The sequence below is a fragment of the Callorhinchus milii genome, unplaced genomic scaffold (assembly GCF_018977255.1).
Source record: "Callorhinchus milii isolate IMCB2004 unplaced genomic scaffold, IMCB_Cmil_1.0 Scaffold5, whole genome shotgun sequence".
In the NCBI taxonomy this organism is placed as follows: domain Eukaryota; kingdom Metazoa; phylum Chordata; class Chondrichthyes; order Chimaeriformes; family Callorhinchidae; genus Callorhinchus; species Callorhinchus milii.
In genome coordinates, this window is record NW_024704746.1 from 60,919,408 (window position 1) to 60,939,046 (window position 19,639).

Genomic DNA, 19,639 nt, shown 5'->3' on the forward strand with positions numbered 1-19,639 from the left:
TGAAATACACAAGAGAGATGACATCTCAGTACAAAGGGTGGTAGAAATTTCTTTGTCAGTCTTATTGCTGGTTCTTTAACAGCATCTGAACAGGCAGACAGGATATCGATTTGACATCTCATCCAAAGGAAAATATTTGTTCATGCTCTTATATTTTATCTGTCCACAGTGGAAGTCTACTAAAGAACTACTGCCGCAATCCAGATAGGGATAAGCATGGACCCTGGTGTTACACTGCCGATCCTAACACCCCGTGGGACTATTGTGCAATAGATTCTTGTAAGTATCTGAAGATAACACCAACAAATTTACATTTGTATACTGCCTTTCACGTAGGGAGGACGTCCCAAGGCACCGGTGCAATGTAAATGCTTCAGATAAATGCAATCAAAAAATGTCCCTACGAGTGTTTTGAAATATATATATATATTCACAGACTTAAAACTTAGGTCCGCAGTTCCACTCCCACTGAAATCCTGACTAGGCTATTCAGACTCTTAATGGTATGCCTGATCCTCTCCCCAGTATGCCTGATCCTCTCCCCAGTTCTGAAATGGAACATCTCTGATGCTGTGACATCAATCAAAGCAAAGTAGGGTTGTAACAGTTTTCCAAACCAATTCAGAAAAGCAAGGTTGGGGAGAGAGATAAGGGGACAGGATGAAGGTCAATAGTTTAATATTGCCAATATTCCGAGTCATAGAAATTTACAGTGCAGAAGAAAGTCGTTCGGCTCATCAAGTTTGCATCTGCTCTCAGAGCATGTCTCTTCAAACCTCTGACTTTCATACAACTGTCTACTTCCCTCTTAATAGCGCCCGAGACACTTTTGTGCTTGAAGGGCAAGTTGTTGTTGTTGAAACCCACAATGGACTCTGCATGTACCACCTTGCTTGGCCTGGCATTCCACATCCCACCAACTCTCCGTTGACACTCCAATGCCTCATAAGGGTTTCCTGCATTGTCAGAGGTGCCGTCCTTTGGATGAGGCATTAAACTGAGACCCATCTGTCTGATTCAGGAAAATGTTGAACATACCATGGCAATACTTGAAAAGAGGAGGAAGTTTCAGAGGTTCAACAATTTGGTGAATTGTTCAATTCAGTTGGTACATCGAAGCCAGTTTTCCATACTAAAAAGAAAACCAACTTCAAAATGAAAAACTGCATTTAAGAATTTGACAAATTATGGACGTCCTGAAATAAAACATTATTAGAGGAAACCCAGGAAGAATGTTAAGCTTTTCATCCTGATTGTTGCTATTGTGTCAATTGGGGTGAATTGAAGCATTCGATTTGAATAGTTGTGAATGCCTCAAAGGAATGAAATGGAACTCCACTAATGTTTTCATGAGGGTCAGTTATAACGTTGTGTTTCCAGACATAACCAGGAAATTCACATTCGGTCCCTTCATTGAAGAAACGACTAAGGACCCATCAATCATCATTGGTGTCTTAAATGCTGCTTATCCATGGATTTTATTTCTAAAGCCTCCTGGCTCTTTGTCTGAGTACTGTAGATCTAGACACTTTCCTGTGGACATCAAACTAATACTGTAAATCTGAGTACCAAGGATTGAGCTTAGAACTTTTGGCACTGTAAAAGCCCTTTTGAATTTGATCCGGCGTTTCAATAATTTTATTTCAATTCAACTGGTGAGATGCAACCTGGTTTGTTTACAACGGAGCGTTGAGAGTGTGTGCACATGCGGACAGTTGGATTTACACAGCCCTTTGTCGTCAGAATGAAAGTTTCTATAAAGTGGCTCACAAGATGAAGAATACATTGAATCTTGTCAGGAGTCGAGTGCGTGTGACAGGGCATTGGGTTCTAATTTGAGGTGATTCATAGCAAGAATCCTTTATATTAGGAGTCCTGTAGCGTGTTGGTTAGAGCACTCGGTTCGCAAGCAAGAGGATCTGTTTTGATTCCCAGGCAGGGAGAAACTTGAGACAAGTTTCCTTATTCCACATATTCACCTTGCAGTAAGTAGCAACTTGGTTGTTAGTTGATTGGCGGATCGCTTTTCCTGGGGTAATAATCCCTTTTCAAAAAAATAATTTGGTTACTCAATCCACTGCTGTCTGTGGGACACTTCTGTGCAGTATATTCTGTGAAGCACTATGAGACAGTGGATTCCTGGCAGAAACTAGGATTGCCTCACACTGACTAGTAGGAACCCTGTTTTGATGCGCCAGAACTAGACTCAGGAATTCCAACTGTTTGGTACCAACTGAGACAAGCTAACACCACTCTCTCCTCTGAGTGAGAAGGTTGTGGGTTCAAGACCAATGTCAGAACTTTGAACTCACAATCTAGGTTAATACTCCAATACGCTGCTTGGGGAGCACTGTGTCATTGGAGGTACCGTTAAACCGAGGTTCCGTCTGGTGGACGTTAAAGATGCTATGGCACTATTCGAAAAGAGAAAGGAGTTTCTCCTGGTGTCCTGGTCACCATTCGCCCCCAAATAAAATTGGTCATTCACTTCATGGCTGTTTGCAGGATATCACTGTATATCCAATGCAAAGAAAGCATTTCTGGCTAATAGCTAGATTCCTGCTCACAACTCTTCAGTTATAAATTGCTGTAAATTGAACCCCGTTAGCTTAATTTGGTTCCTCAAAATCCTTTGAAAATGTAAACCATAAATCTTGCAGTCGAATCTTTCAAGTAATATTTTTCTGTGTTATGTTCTAATCTAATGTTCTTTTTATTCAGGTTCCAACGGACCTCAGAATTCATCAGGTATGCTTGTCCTCATTGTGATATTGTGTTAAGCTTTTGTGAAATATTACACCTATTTGCATAAAATTTTACAGCACAAAAACAGACCATTTGGTCCAGCTAGTCCATGTTGGGGTTTAGACTCCTTCTAAGGCCTGCTTATCCTCTATCCTACAACCCTACATTGTAGTCGGAATTCTCAATCGTAGGGAAACCAATCCAGGGAATGAGGGACAGAGGAGGGGAAATTCCGAGTCAAACCTTACAATTTGTCAAATTCTTAAATTCAACTCTTATATTGGAGCTGTTTTTGTGTAGTTCTCCAGAGAAGCTGCCGATAAAGCAGCTTCACAATCAAGACTGCGTTTAAGGATTGATCAGTTTCTGCACGCTCTGAAATGCTAAGATAATAGCTCCAGTCTAGACCTGGGTGGAATTACCCACCCCAAGTGGTAAAGTTAAAGACCTCAGCAGTATTGTAAGTGAGAAATTCTATTATTTACATGCACTGCAGAGGTAGGTAAACTTACTGACAAAAAGCAACCCCCAGATTTCAAACACCTCTCCTCACCCGGCTGCCACACACTAGTAGAAGAACCTCCCCATGCAGCCCTGGCAAACTCAGCACAGAGCGGGATTTGAATCAGTGAGCCCCTGGATTATAAGCAGCAGCTCTATCGACACTACAACATTGGAGCTTACAATTTTCGTTAACTTGAAGCTTCAATTCTTCAAACTCCACACTGGGATTGAAATTGCAATAGTTATAAACTAGATCGCTTCATGTCACTGAACATATTTGAAAGGCACATCGTAAAGACAAGTTGTTGTTGAGTTGTTAATCATAAGTTCTGGTCTGCAGCTATCACATTGTGAGATTGTGTGCGAGAGAGTGACTATTGGCAAGCTTTTCCACCAGGATAGGTGGAAGGGGAGGGTGGGGGGAGAACTATCACCACTGAGTAAAGAATACATTTCAAATCAAGCTATTTCTTCTTCCTCCTTAGATAATGCCAAACCGTGTTCAATTACCCCATTGACCAGAATAATAGGCGGATTACCAGCAAAAGTCAAAACGTTCAGTTGGATGGTCAGTTTGCGACACAAGTAAGCTGTTCTAATTCCTACACAATTCAAAGTCCGGCTAATTTACAATTTTTCTTAGTGAGATTCTTAATAAATACAAGTTAATGATAAGGAATCCCATTAGGTATGTAAGTTAAGTGCGTTCAGTTGGTAGCATTATCAACCTCTACGTCGGAAGATTGCGGATTCAGAGTAGCTGGAGATCTCAGCATTATACCTTCTAAACTCTCAATTTGACAGGATTCTGGAGAAGATGAATGTAGAATGAATGGGTGTGTGAATCCGTATTTTTTAATATGTATTTTATAATTGTGTTGGGCATGTGATGCGATCATCCATCGACGAGCACTTAATCAGAAACCCTTTCCTCTTCCTCTTAGGGATATTCATTTCTGTGGAGGATCATTGATCAAAGCGGAATGGGTTCTCACAGCCAAGCACTGCTTTTCTACATGGTATATTGTCTCTCCTCTTGACTGCAGAGTGACTTGATTTCCAGACTCGATATAATAATAATAATCCTTGCATTTGATACAGCGCCTTATCACATCTTCTAGAAATCTCAATGCGCTTCACAGAATATACTGTAAAGTGAATTGACTGTATATTTTGTTGGCAAAACGTGGCAGCCAATTACAAACAGCAGTGTCCCACAAACAGTCGTGGATTAGGTAACCAGATTATTATTATTTGTTGAATTGCATTGAATCACTGGAAGTGGAAGGTCCAGTTGGGATGCAGTGGTTGTAGTTGGTAGAGCACGGACAGCCAGGGCCTTAAAGTGGGCTCACACAAAGGCTTAAATGCCGCTCTACGCCTTCCCCAAAGTAAGTTGTGTCCGAGTATGGAGCAGAAGCTGTGCTGCAGGGAAATTTCAGAGATGGTGCATGTCGCCCCCTGGAGGTTGTGTCTGAGGGCACTGGTGGTGATTTGGAAACAGAACTATTGGTGGAAGAAGGTAGAACTTTCAGTTTCAACAGAAATAAATCTTTGAAACCAGCAGGTTATTTTGAAAAAAAAATGAAGTTTCATTTACATGGAATGATACAGCCTGGAAACATGCTATTCGGCCCACTGATACTTGCCAGTGTTTATACTCCATGTGAACACCACCCCTCCTACTCCCACCTCAAATAGCCTTCTATTCCCTCCTCCCTTATGTATGCATCAAGTTTCCACTTAAATAGATTGCCAGTATCCCGTGAATAAACCTGGAGATGCTGCTTCTCACTCTGGCAAACAGCTACCATTAGCCTCGCAACAACTCACAGTGTTGAGCCTTGGTGGGACTGTTTAAGTGAGAAGTAGGTAAATACTGGTCTAGTAAGAGTACCAGAAGGTAGGGAGAAAGGACAGGCCGATGGTGTTCTGTGAATGCTCTTTGTCATAATGTTCAACTATTGGGAGAGTCAGTCTGAGTGATGCACATGTGTTCTTATGTTTAGTACACCAGACCTGAGGGGCTATGAAGCTGTGATGGGCATTTACAAAGAAGACAAGAGCGAAGAAGCCCACAAACAAATAGCCACGATCTCTCAGCTCATTTGTGGACCAGAAGGATCCAACCTGGTGCTGCTCAAGTTGTCCAGGTTTGTTGTTATAATAATAATAATATTAATAATCCTTGCGTTTGATATAGCGCCTTATCACGTCATCGAGACGTCTCAAAGCGCTTCACGGAATATACTGTAAAATGGTTTGACTGTGTATTTTGTTGGTTGAAACGTGGCAGCCAAGGATGTTACCAGGGATGAGTGGATTCAGTTATCAAGAAAGATTGCACAAGTTGCAACCATTCTCTCTAAAATTGAGACAATGTTATGGGGACCTGACAGAGGTTTTAAAATTCTGAAAGGATTTGATAACGTGAATGTTAGCAGGATATTTCCATTTGCTGTTGAGTCCAAAATTAGAGGGCATAAATATAGGGTAGCCGGTGGTAATAATAAAATATAATAGGGAGATTAAGAGGAACTTCTTCACACAGAGGGTAGTGAGAGTAGGGAACTCACTGCTGGAAGCTGTGGTTGAAGCGCAAAGGCTCAACTTATTTAAAAGGAAACTTAACGCATACATGAGGGAGAAGAAAATAGAAGATGTAACATAAAGAATATCTCATATTTGGATATTATAATAATCCTTGCGTGTGATATGTCACCTTTTCATGTCGTTGAGATGTTTCAAAACGTTTCACTGGATTTAATTGAATTGAATTAAGTATAGTGACCTTGTAATTAACTGTGCAGCCATTTTGCACACAGGATAATTATTGATCTTATATTAATTTCATGCCTTTGATTTGGCAACTGAATGTACTGATGTGTGCGTTAGTGAAGGAAGATGGGGGGGTGGGGGAGCGTGAAGGTATTTAATGGAAATGAAAATGGTCTTTCCTGACAATTCCTAGCTTGAATTTCAACACATTGTTTTTTCTCCCAGATCAGTAAAGATAACTGAATATGTCAACCTAATCACATTGCCTCGGTCTGAATGTATAGTTCATGAAGGTGTCCACTGCAATATTTCTGGATGGGGCGAGACTAAGGGTAACTAATGACTTTCAGATAAAGATACTGTATATTTCTATCAGCATTACTACTTAAAGCAATGGTGACCAAGCTGTGGCCCACGGGCCTCCACCCCTCCTCACCATCAAGAATCGCCCAGCTCACCACCACCCATCTGAACATTTGTACTAGTCTAGACAAACATGTTCAATCGGAAGTGTGTTTTCATTTTTTCTTGATTGAATATTTCTTGATTTTTGCTATAAATCTAGAAGTTGGCCTTTTTTGCAGTGTGCAAAACTGGCTATTTAATAGGAAGAAGCCGGGTATCTATTCAGATAATACTCTGACCTACCCTGAAAATCCAATGAACTTGGTCACTCAATCCATAACTGTTTGTGGGACACTGCTGTGCGCTATTGGCTGCTGCATTTCACCCACAAAATATGCAGTCAATTCTGTGAAGCGCTTTGAGACATCTCAAAGACATAATAAGCTGCTATATCAAAGGCAAGGATGATTACTATTATCCAGTTAACATAGCGAAGATCTGCTTTTGATATTTTGTGGGTGAAATGCAGCAGCCAATTGTGCACAGCAGTGTCCCACTAACAGTTATGGATTGAGTGACCAAATTGATTGGCTTTTCAGGGGAGGTTAGAGTATTATCTGAATAGATACCCGGCTTCTTGGGGGGAAGGGACATTATAATGGTAATAATCCTAGTTGAGAAGTCAGTGGTTTTATTGTCCATCTATTATAAGATTTACCCCCCACCCCTTTTCCATTTCTTCTGCTTTGCTTTCCTTCTCAATTGATAAATTAGTGTCCTATGAAAACCATGTGAATTATATTGCTCCCGTCATTGCATTGTACTTCAAAACTGCAAGGATCATTATTATCGAAAGGATCCACTTCAAGATCCTCACACTCGTGTTCAAATCCCTTCACTCTCTGGCACCTCCTAGCTCTCCGACCTCCTCACTCCCCAATCCACCTCCCGGTGCCTCCGCTCGACTGGCTCCGGCCTCCTGCTCGTCTCTCGCACCCTCCTCCCCACCATTGGAGGTCGTGCTTTTAGCCACTATGTCCCGAAACTGTGGAACACTTTCCCTCAATCCCTCCGCCTTGCCCCCACTCTTCGCCTTTTTCAAGTTCCGCCTGAAAACCTTGCTTACGGTCACCTCCACCTCTCCTCACCAGCTCCCCACCGGCTCAGAGTCAGGCTCCACCACTCTTAAGCGCTCTAAGACGCTACCCTGCATGGAGGGTGTTATATAAGTGCTAATTGTTTTTGTTATTATTTAATTTTTTAAAAAGATATTTTTCTTTAACTCCTGTTAGGTACTGGCTATGAAGGGCAACTGAAAGTCGCTCAGATTCCCATCATTGGGAATAAAAAATGCAACCAATACCACAAAGGAAAAATTCAAATTGGTGACTCGGAAATCTGTGCCGGAGATGACAGTGGGACTGTGGGAACCTGTGAGGTAAGAGGAAAGGATTTCAGGAGAGGAGAGATTCAAGATGTTTGCGTGTGTTGTAAAACAATGGGATGGGTGGGGTTTGGAACAAGACCCATGACGTGTTAATTATCATCCATGTTAATTATTGCCTCGTCGCTACATCACGATCAGCATTGTGATATTTATTATTAGTAGTCAATTTTGGGGGTCAGCCGGGTATCTTACACATGTGGAAACCCATCACCATGCTTAGTGGAGTCCTGTAGCTCAGTGGTTAGAGCACTCGCTTTGCAAGTGAGAGACCTGAGTTCAATTCCAGGCAGAGGGCGAAATCCTGGGCAAGTTTCCTTACCCCACATGCCAAATAATAATCCCTCCAAAACCAAAAACAATAATAAATTGGTCATTTTCAATCTACGACTGTTTGTGGGACATTGCTGTGCGCAATTGGCTGCCGCGTTCGCCCATAAATATACAGTCAATTCACTTTACAGTGTGTTCTGTGAAGCGCTTTGGGACGTCCTCCCGACGTGAAAAGCGCTATATCAAATGCAAGGATTATTATTATTATTAAGCGCGTTGGGACGTCCTCCCGACGTGAAAGGAGCTCTATAAATGAAATCTTGTTCTAAGAGTGTCCAAACCAAGCCGAGATTTCCATACATCCCACCTGCACGTGGAAATCCCAGAGATTGATTGTTGGAATGGATTGCGCACTCTCTCCCTGGAGGAACACATCCTGCTTACCTAATTGCAGAAAGTATTAGTTGCAGGTTGACAATAATAATAGTCCTTACATTTGGTATAGTGGGTGACTTGAAGTCCCAGCAATGCAGACCCAGCAAGCAGATGTTGGTATTGGGATATTGGTTTGGGGAGGTCCTAGCTTTGCTTCAGTAACCGATGAAACCAGTGCATTGGTGCCATTGTGATTGGTACCAGGCATCAGTTATGGACTGTCAAGCAAACTTGATGCTTATGTGAGAGGACAGGTAGAGGGGAATAGGTGGGGGTGGAGACTGGGGTGTAATATAAACACAGGCACAGACTGATCAGGCTGAATATCATTCTCTGTAATTCTATGTCTCTTTGTTTTATAGAGAGATTATGGGGGTCCTCTGGTCTGTAATCTGCATTACTTGGAAATATTACAAGGAGTCATCGTACCTGGTCGAGGATGTGCCAAGCCCAAACACCCTGGGATTTTTGTGAGGGTGTCTTACTACATTGGGTGGATACAGAAAGTCTTTAAAACATACAGAAGACACAATAGCACAGACAGATAACGCGTGCTTTCAGAAAACCCCAGCATCGCCACTGCAAATAATTTATCAGTTGAAAATAATATGCTGCTGTAAATATTTTATTGCAAATCACTTTGTCTATCTGTCAGGCGATTTCTTTTCCTGAGTTTTAATTGCACCTTTGTTTTTGTGGGTATGAGCTTTCCAGAAGACACTTGAAAAGAGAATATGTGCAGAGAAATGTAAGAAGAGCTCTTTCATAACTTGCTTCAAACGTACATCAATCCCATTTGGAAGTTTGGTTCCTGTTATATTCAGCTTTCATATCACCGATGATTGAAACACTGGAACCGTGGCCTCCTTGTTTCTAATGAACAGAAATCTTGTTGGTGCCCTCTTTGAAATTGTTCCATGTGGTCAAGGACTATCTTTAAATTCTGAAGCTGCATTTGCATTGTCAGGGTCGATTCAGATACAATGCTCTATGCTGCCTTTCGGCTGCTGGTGTAGTGAATAGATGGGTGTAGGGGAGGGGAATAGGAGGGGTGGGAGCTTGTGTGGAGTTTTAAACATCAGCACCAACTAGTTAGTCTAAGTGGCCTATTTCTGTGCCATATCACTCCATGTAACTCTATGAATTCATGCTCTTTACACTGTGGAGTGAAATCCAGTCAAACCTGTTAAAGCAACCACCCTCGAGCAGTCACAACCGATTATCCATAATAAACCACCTCTATTCAGCTACCACTTGTCTAACGGAACCAGTGAGCATTCTTTTTAACCCTGTCAACACTTTTCCGCAGCCAGTTCTAGGTGAATTTAAAGTGTACTCACCGATAATGCAATACCAAACCTGTGATCATAACCCAGGCCTCAACTAGATTTTCATCAACAACAACAACAACAATTTGTACAGGGCCCTTCGTGCAGGATAGCATCTCAGAGCACTTAATTCCATTGATTTTCACATTGTTGGCACGTGGACAGTTTTCTATCCACTTGCCAACTTTATTACATTGACATTGGTACAAACCTCAATAAAGTGAGTTTAGCCATTTACAGGACAGCCCCAGATACAACTAGAATCCTTTGCTGCTTTGCTCTAATGGGTTGACGTGGGTAAAAGCTGTGATTGATTGACTGAAAGGGCAGGGTCCACTTTGAAAGGGAAGTTCCCTGTTCAGTCTTGAGTTGCTCAGGGAGGGGGTATCACCTATACCAGCCAGACACTGTTTCCTGGGATAAAGGCTGCCGATTAACAGAGCTAACGGGAGAGAAAGAGGACAGGACAAACCTGAAGAAACACAGGGCCCTGCTGGCCAACGGAAATGGGGAAGGATAAAGAAAGTGGTTGGTGTGAGGGGAGTAACTTTTTTTGGCCATAAATAGGCAAAAGGATGCGGGCAATTGTCAACAATGGGTTCATCTAAGGTTGAAATTAACAAAAACGAGCAAAGAAAGGGCGCTGAACAAATGTGACTGAAAAGAAGCTGGCATCGGTTCCCACGACCTTCAGAGTCTGTTTCATTGCAGTAGCTGTGACAACCCTACCTTCACCCCGGCTTCTGCCTTGTCCTTTGCTGTTCAATATGCAAGAGCCACTCCCAATGTGCAATGCGTGGCCTTTGCCTGTTAAGACTCCTCTTTACAACCTGGTAAAAACCAGGAAAACACTTGTACAGATCGCTGCCCCAGTCATCCGTGGCTCTGCCTGTACAGGGATGTCCCCTCACCTGGCGCTACACAAATGTAATTTGTTTTTGTTGATGCGTAAGCTGTCTGAATGCCGACTGTGAACATCCCACTACCTTCTCTAGCAACCCACATACTGCAGAGTGTGGCTCTTTTACAGTGCAGTGACTGGTGCTCTGTGGATGGTTGCACAGCGAATGGTTCACAGGCAATCCATTCTGTCTTATTAGCTTTTTCTATTACTGACTGAATCAATAATGCCTGAAGAATGATAGAATTCACCATTTCTCATTAAGAGCTGTTTTTTTTCCAAGTGCCTGACCTTGTGCCAATCACAGTTCCTGTTTTCTTTCACCTGCAGGGTAGAATAAGCACTGATTACTTTGTGAAACTTAGACTCTACTGGAGCTCTCTGACTAACCATTTTGGGCCCTTAAATTCCATTTAGTCTTAGCTTGTGAGACAATTCTGTCTTAAAATCCCAGTTCACATGGAAACATGGAAAATTCTTCAATTCAGTCTTAATTTGGAAGCCAGTTTTCCATAATTCTTAGCGTCAGAGATTGAATTCAAGATTTTTCTCCAGATCTGGGGGATTCTAAGACAAAACGGTCTTAAACACTAAGACTGATTGGCATTTCAGGTCATTAGCCCTTTTATGTTGTGTGTAATAACTATCAACTTTATATAACATTAAAATATATATTATTTTTGTATAAATACGGTGCACTCGAGAGCCGCTGTTTCTTTTAAATGAGCATTTCTTCGCTCAGTTTGAACTTATCGTGTTGTGCTTTCTTCCTGGTTTCCATTCCCTGGTTCTCTCCTGAGCTGGACGGAGATTAGAAGTTATCAAATATCCAATCAAGTGCCTGACCTTGTGCCAATCACAGTTCCTGTTTTCTTTCACATGCAGGGTACAATAAGCACTGATTACTTTGTGAAACTTAGACCCTTCTGGAGCTCTTCAGGGTACAATAAGCACTGCATCTTCACTTCAGCATGCATCTTCCATTCTTCTGGTTTAGCAAATGTGGAAATTGTTGTCATTTTAGAAAAAAATAGACTCATGTGAGAATTGATCTCCATCTCAAAGAAGTCCATTGAGCAACTAACAACTCGAATAACTATCCTCATTTTCGGGTGTAGGGAGAAGGGTGGCAGAGGGTTTTCTTGAGGCTAAACGGACTCTTCAGGTGATTTCTCTGGCAATGCAATATCAGAATTGAGTTGATGCTCTGTGGCAATCTCGGTCACAATACCTGAGCCAGGCAGGTCTGCAGTACTCCGAAGACATTGCTGATGACAGACTAGCTAGCCTAGCTTATCAGGAGGACTTGGAGAGGCAGACCAGTCATTGCACCAATCAGAGTAGAACAAGAAGACATATGTTTAAAGTTGCAAAGGACAATTTCAGCACAGCTATCCAGAGAGTAACTAATGACTGGAACAGGTTGTCGGGAAAGGTGTTTGAAGCCAGGATATTGGCCTCATTTAAAAACTGTGATTGGGCAGATAGTAGGATTGATATTCTGGATGGATGAGATGAAATGGGTTGAAGGGCCTTCTTCATTCGAACTGATCTTGTGAAGCTATGACTGGCAATCATCGTGGTTTCATCTCAGGCAATTACCCCAATACACTCTGGGAACCATGTGCTTTGTTAGCTCTTGCCAACCTTCCCCTAACACTCTCCAGAATTAGGTAAGCAGAGCACGTCCCTTTGGGGAAAACCTACACAGTCCATTTCAGACATGGGGACATTTCCATGTGTAGGTGAAACAAGGTCCCTGTTGTCCCACTTCCAGTAGAATTGAAGAGTTCTTGAGACCATTTAAAAAGAGAAGGTGGCCTAATGAATAAGTCTTGATATCAATTCACCTCTGGGCTGATGTGGGAGCCTACTGTATACAAATGGCTGCTACAGATCAGCTGCTACAATTCAGTTATCACCTGTAAATTGCTTTGAGAAGTCCCTGTATGATCAGGCATTGTGAAATGCAAATCCTTTTTAATGATCTCCATTCTTTCACAAATTCAGTGCATGTTTGGCTGGAGGTGCACACATTTCAATTTGTGGGCGTTTATCATTTTATAAAAATCAAATGAGCTTGTTTACTTGTGCTTTTTTAAAAAATCATTTATCAACTTGTTTATCTGAAATCTGCATTTCAAAAGAACCTAATATTGCTTGTAGAAGCTGTAATCGTGTTATTAATCAAAGCACAGTTGCCAATGTGGATGACAATCTAATTCATGACAGGAGCAGTACCAAGCTATCATGATATAGGAATGGTCATTTGCAGAACATTAGCTTAATGTGATAATGCTAGAAGTAGTTTGAGGCATCTTTGCCTGGAACAAATAAAACTGCTTTACCATGTGAAGAAAACCATTTTGAGTTTATGAATTTCCCTTCATCCTACAATTCCTGCCATACTTATATAACAATAACACTTGTATTTGATATAGCATCTTATCACGTCTTCGAGACATCTCAACGCGCTCCACAGAATATACTGTAAAGTGAATTGACTGCATATTTTGTGTTGGTGAAACGTGGCAGCCAATTGAGCACAGCAGTATCCCACAGACAGTCGTGGATTGAGTGAGCAAATTATTATTTGTATTTATTGATTTTTTGAAGGGATTATTAACCCCAGAAAAGCGATCCGCCAATCGACTAAAAACCTGGTACCTATTTACTGTTGGTTAAACAGAGGCATGTGGAGTAAGGAAACTTGCCCAACGTTTCGCCCTTAAACTGGTTTCTACTAAAGAAACTTATACAAAGAGTGCAATGAAATTTGCAAGTTGAAATGGAAACATTTTATTATACTCTCAGAAATTGGGACCCAAGAAAAATTACAGCCACATGCTTTGAATTGTCATTGTTACTGTATCCTTGTGTGCGCAAGATGGAAAGTAAAGTAAAAATGGATGTTATCCACAAGATGGAAAGTAGTGTTTGCAGCACACATGGAATTCCCCAGGGGTTTGTAACTGAGACTGGTGGGTCCTCAATTGCAATACAATTCCTTCAGTTATTGATAATTTAAAACCCTTAAAAAAAAAGCTGCATTAGACCCTCTTTCTATATCTTCAATATTCCAGTCAGCAGCGCAAACTGCATAGACACAAGATGCTTTCCAGATTGTTGTAACTCTATGTATGTTTTTCCTTTGCTGCATTCATTATTTCATTTAAATTATTACCTTTCATACTCAGATGGCATTCTGTCAATGAATTAGATACAAAATGGTCCACTATTGTTATATTGTTGGTGAAGGCGGTAGGGGGTGGGGGTGGTTGATGGAAACCAATGATGTGCTTTACAGTTCAAGCTCACTACTTCAAAGAGTTAATGCTGTCTGTAAACTTTCCAAATGTGCTTATGTTAGAGTTTATGGTAGAGTTGCAGTCAGTAGAAACAAATTTTGCCCTGAGTAGGATGAATGCAGCACTGGAGACATGTTAAAGGTCCATTTTCCAGTTTCATCTTTCAGATATAAATTTATAATAATTTTGAAACTCTTTTGGAGCCTCTGTCTTTTGCGGTGTTGTAAAACCACAGGTTAAAGCATACCAGTTGACTTACCCACAATGGGGTGAATGAAGGGTTACTAACCTCCACATGGTTCACAACCCACGCCTGTGGAATTTTGTTTGGATAACTGCTAAAATGTAATCAAGATGGGCTCGAGTTTTCCTTTATTAAAACTGTAGTGTGGGGGTGTTATGGAAATAAAGTGGCTGTTTACAGTGTTCTTTGCACTAACATTTACAAGTAAGAAACTATGCCTAGCAATACTGTTTTTACTTTTGAGAATAGAATATCCATATAAAACTTTAATTTTGTAGAGTTTTGTACATAAGTCTGACAGTGGTGCGTTAGACAGTTGCAAATTCCATAAGTATTTCCTTTACATTTAGTACCTTCTGCTGAGCGGAAGAGACTTAACTTTCCTCACGGGAAGGATTTTTATACAATGTTAATATGTATTTGTCATTTAAACCTGAATGTTGTGGAACTATTGGAGATTATTTTTGTGTACTTAATTGATAACATTGATCAATACATGAGATTAAAAAAAAGTTGTTATTAGCTTGATGTTTTAAGACTGCTCATTCTGAATCTTGTTACCATTGAACCAACCCTGAAATTACATTGATTTGTAGAGTCCTGTAGAGTATTGGTTAGAGCACTCGCCTTGCAAGTGAGAAGACCCAGGTTTGATCCCGGGCGGGACAACACCTTAGGCAAGTTCCTTACACTACATGTCTCTGTTTACCTAGCAGTAAGTAGGAACCTGGTTGTTGACCTGGTTGTGCAAATTGTTATGTATTCAAGATCCTCGTCCTCACCTTTAAGGCCATCCATGGCCTTGCCCCCTCCTACCTCTCTGACCTGCTGACTCCCGACCAACCTGCCTGCTCCCTCAGTTCAGTGGGCTCCGGTCTGCTCCATGTCTCCCGCCCGACCTGCCCTACCATTGGTGGCCGGGCTTTCAGCCTCTCTGCCCCCACACTTTGGATCTCCATCCCACGGTCCCTTCGCCTCCCTTGCCTCCTTCAAGGCCGGTCTCAAGACCCTTCTCTTCAATCGTGCCTTTGGTCTCCCTCCCACCTCTCTGCCTTCCCTCACCCCTACACCACCCCTCCCCTATGCTCGGGCCCCGACATCTGACTGTACAGCGCTTTGGGACGTCCTCACGACGTGAAAGGCACTCTATAAATGTAATTTTGTTGTTGTTGTATTCATGCAAACAAACTTGGATAATCTAAAGATTTAGTAAAATTTACACATGTGGGTAGACATTCCACTGGGATCTTGATTTACTTTATAGATGTAACAATACAGAGTGGGGACAATTTAGAAAATAATTGAAGTTACTTTTAAGGTTGAATCTCTTTTTTTCTAGTTCTTGTTTACAGCAATGAAAGGTTTAGATCCTAGCATTTTTCTGCAAAACATAGTTTACTGAGACATTACCATTAGAGTAGATAAAAAAACATGTGAACACAGAACAAAAATCAGCAAGTTTGCTGGCACTAATACATAGGTTACAAATCCAAATGACCAGTTACAAATGCCAACCTGGAACCAAATCAAACAGCTGTTGCACATCTATAGACCTTGTTAAGATTATTGTAAGCTTTCTGGACAGTGGGCTGGATGCACCAAACCACATAATAGACAAGATTTAAAGAGTACTTCAAAACTCTTGAGAGTCTTTCTGTTAGCCATTAAACAAATATTGAGATGTTTATTATTCATGCAACTTTTTTGTAAATTGCCGAAGCAATGCTTTTTCCATTATTATTTGCTTGGCATTTTGGTCAGTGCGGCTCAGTTGGTAGCACGCTCACCTCTGAGTCAGAAGGTTGTGGGTTCAAGCCCCACTTCAGGACTTTGAACTCATGGTCTGGACTGACACTGTAGTGCAGTGCTGGGGGTTGTGCAACATGTTGGAAGCGCTGTACTTTGGATGAGACATTAATTCGAGTTTCCATCTGCCTGTTCAGGTGGATGTTAAAGATCCCATGGCACTATTCGAAAAGAGCAGGGAGTTTCTCCAGGTGTCCTAGCTAACACCCCCTCAAATGGAATTGGTCATTTACTTCATCGTTGTTTGTGGGACATTGCGGTGTGGAAATTGGCTGCCGCATTTGCCCACAAAATACACAGTCACTATACTTTACAGTGTATCCCATGAAGCATTTTGAGGCATCCTCTTGATATGAAAAGCACTACATGAAATTCAAGGATTATTATTAGTATTTTTTATTCTCTTTGAACGTGCTTTGGGCCACGTTTCCCTTCCCCCACTCTTCACCCCTGCTTGGATTCCCAGCCAGTTGTGTGAAGCACTTTGAAACTTACTCCCAAAGTGAAAGACATCATATAACTGTGTATGTTGTTGCTGAATCGGGTACGCACATATTCAGCCCAGGGAATAAAAGCCAGAAGGGAAATGTACTTATTTTCTGAAAACCCTCCACCAGCCACTTATGTAAAACTACAATTCAGCATAACTCAAGCTGAAAACTCTGGTCGGCAGCTGCGATTCCAAAAATACAATTTAGACAATTTATAGTTTACATTTATAAAGTACCTTTCACAGTGGGAGATTGTCTCAAAGGACTTTACACAGCTGGCTCTGGCACCTGAGGCATCTTTCCAATGTGAAAGCTGAAAGAGAGTCGAGGATGAAATGAGATGAATACATTTAAATCATATTCAGAACTGCAACGTACACTTCAATTGTGTGAATGGTATCAAGACATCTTACTCAAGACATCCCTACCAAGGAACACAACTGAGTGCATTTGTACAGCAAAGCAAAATATGTCTACAAGCCAGATAGCTGGCGTAGTGCATGACTGGTTCTCTACAGCAGAACAAAAAGATCTTGTTATACAGATTCTGCCACAATTTGTAAGCGACTGAGTTATTAGGTGTTAATTGTTATCCTTACCCTGGCTTTTGGCTGTTGTAATTCACTTATTGATTTTTTTTCTAAGATAATATTTCTCAAATATTTCCTACAGTGTTTGCTCTGGGACTAATTGTCTGTGGAGATATTGTATCAGTGGTTCATATTGTAGTGGTTTAGCATTTATTATCTCATTGCCAAGACTATCTGTAATGCCACTTTAATAAAAAAATATTTTTTAAGTCTGCAGCATTAAAACAACAATCGCATGTGCTGTATTCTCATGTCCTCTTTTTTTCCCGGTGAAGTCAAGATTAGTTGGTTTCATTTGTTGGCAAACAATTAAGGAAGAACTGACATACCTTTGCCACTTCAAACCAGCTCAAAAGAGGTTTTCAGTAATTACTGTCAAGTGACGTGACTGTTTTTGAGTGCCGGTTACTTTTAGACAAAGCAAGTTTCCTGCAAACAGCCGTGAGGTGAATGAATTGCGCTTTCAGCCACTACGCCACAAAACTCTGGAACACTCTCCCTCAATCCCTCTGCCTTGCCCCCTCTCTCCTTTTTTCAAGTCCCGCTAAAACAGGACCCCTGCTTTAACATCTCATCCAAAAGCATAATCCATCAGCGACTTTCAAGAGCTTCATAGAATTTTGCAGAAACATTTGTCAGGACTTTTATTAGGTTTCATTCATAGTCTTTTATGCTTAAAGGATGAGGTTATGTTTAACATTGTGCAACAATCTAAGAGTTATGAGTACCTCAAATCCACAGTAAACTATCTGGCCATCTTTGAAACAAGGGGCTGATATTCAAGGGCTTTAATACGAGAACTTCCAACTTGTAATAAAAGTATCCATAATGAAGTGTTTCCATGGCATGATACACTAACGCTTTTACAAGCCCCCTTTCACCTACAAATCTATCTACTCTCTGAAACTTCCTTATCCTTTCAATCTTCCTCTTACTCTACTCCTCCACTCACCCTCTCTGCTCTGCTAACTCAGGCTTGCTGCCCCCCCGCCCACCCCCTAGCCTCTCTGTCCCCCGCCCACCCCCTAGCCTCCCTGTGTTATCGTGGGCAGCCAAGCCATCAATTTCTACACCTCTAACCTCTGGAACTCCTTCCATTTTCCACTACATTTCAGCTCCTCTCTTTCTATCTTTAAATCCAACTTTAAAATAAATCTCTTCGATCAATCTTATGGTCACTTTCATCTCCTGCCTCTCTCTTGCTCAGTGTCACCATGAAGCACTTCAAAACGTTATCCTACTGCAGGGCGATATGTAAATGTTAGCTGTTATTGTTCAGTGATCAATAATAATAGAATAATCCTTACATTTCGTATCTCGCCTCATCAGGTTGTCGAGACATCTTAAAATGCTTCACTAGATATAAAGTGAATTGACTGTATATTTGTGGGAGAAACGTGGCAGCCAATTGCGCACAGCAATGTCCCTCAGACAGTCATGGATTGAGCGATGAAATTATTGTTATATGTCACTCTATCATGTCCTTGGATTGTCATCCAGGACTTCTCTTTTCAAATAGTGCCGTGGCATCTTTAAGGTCCACTTGAAAAGGCACGCACGGGATCTTGGTTTAATGTCTCACCAGAAAGACACCATGAAGTAAATTAGAGATTTGTTCATTAAACTCTAAATCTTATAAAATGCAGATGAGTTTAGATTAGAAGTCTGTTCGCAAATCCATGTGTTTATAGTAATAGCATTTCTGCCATTTCATTTGTGCATAGCTTTCTGTTGATGAGGAGGCCACAGGGAATGTATTGTTTTGAAATTCCATAATTTCTTCTAATAAAACTTCTACTTCTAATAGTCCTTGCATTTGATACAGCACATTATCATGTCTTTGAGACGTCTCAAAGTGCTTCACAGAATATACTGTGAAGTGAATTGACTATATTTTGTGGGTGAAATGTGGTAGCCAATTGCGTGCAGCAGTGTGCCACAAACAGTCGTGGATTGAGTGATCAAATTATTATCATTTTTTGAAGGGATTATTGACTAACAACTGGGTTGCTGCTTACTGCTAGGTAAACAGAGGCATGTGGAGTAAGGAAACTTGCATAATGCTTCGCCCTGCCCAGGAATCTTCTCTCTTCCAAGGTGAGTTCTCTAACCAATATGCCTCAGGACTCTAGGATTCAGTTGCTCCTTCTGATTTCTATGATAACTACGACATAAGAAAGCATTATATAAAACCATTCATTAAACTCTAAAACTTATAAAGTGCAGATGAGCTTAGATTAGAAGCCCGTTTGTAATTTCATGTGTTTATAGTAATGCCTCTGAGCCACAAGGTTGTGCGTTCAAGCCCCGCTTGTGGAATTTGATCTGATCATCCAAGCTAACAATACAATGCTCGGCTGAGTTCTTGTTCTTTGAAATGAGACATTAAATCAAAGTCCCATTTGCATGGTCAGGTGGCGCTAATAAAAACAGAAGGGAATTTCTCC

General features: G+C 41.2%; 1 protein-coding gene across 1 annotated transcript in view; it reads left to right on the plus strand.

Moving 5' to 3' along the window:
- Nucleotides 1-9,247, plus strand: part of LOC103177006 (hepatocyte growth factor) — a 31,624-nt gene extending 22,377 nt beyond the window's left edge. Inside the window, exons 11-18 of the mRNA XM_042335453.1 lie at nt 170-279; nt 2,722-2,748; nt 3,735-3,834; nt 4,194-4,268; nt 5,259-5,402; nt 6,253-6,359; nt 7,665-7,810; nt 8,887-9,247. Coding sequence (XP_042191387.1) covers nt 170-279; nt 2,722-2,748; nt 3,735-3,834; nt 4,194-4,268; nt 5,259-5,402; nt 6,253-6,359; nt 7,665-7,810; nt 8,887-9,072 — 895 coding nt within the window. The 3' untranslated portion in view covers nt 9,073-9,247. The remainder of the gene's footprint in view (nt 1-169; nt 280-2,721; nt 2,749-3,734; nt 3,835-4,193; nt 4,269-5,258; nt 5,403-6,252; nt 6,360-7,664; nt 7,811-8,886) is intronic.
- Nucleotides 9,248-19,639: the final 10,392 nt, after the last annotated feature.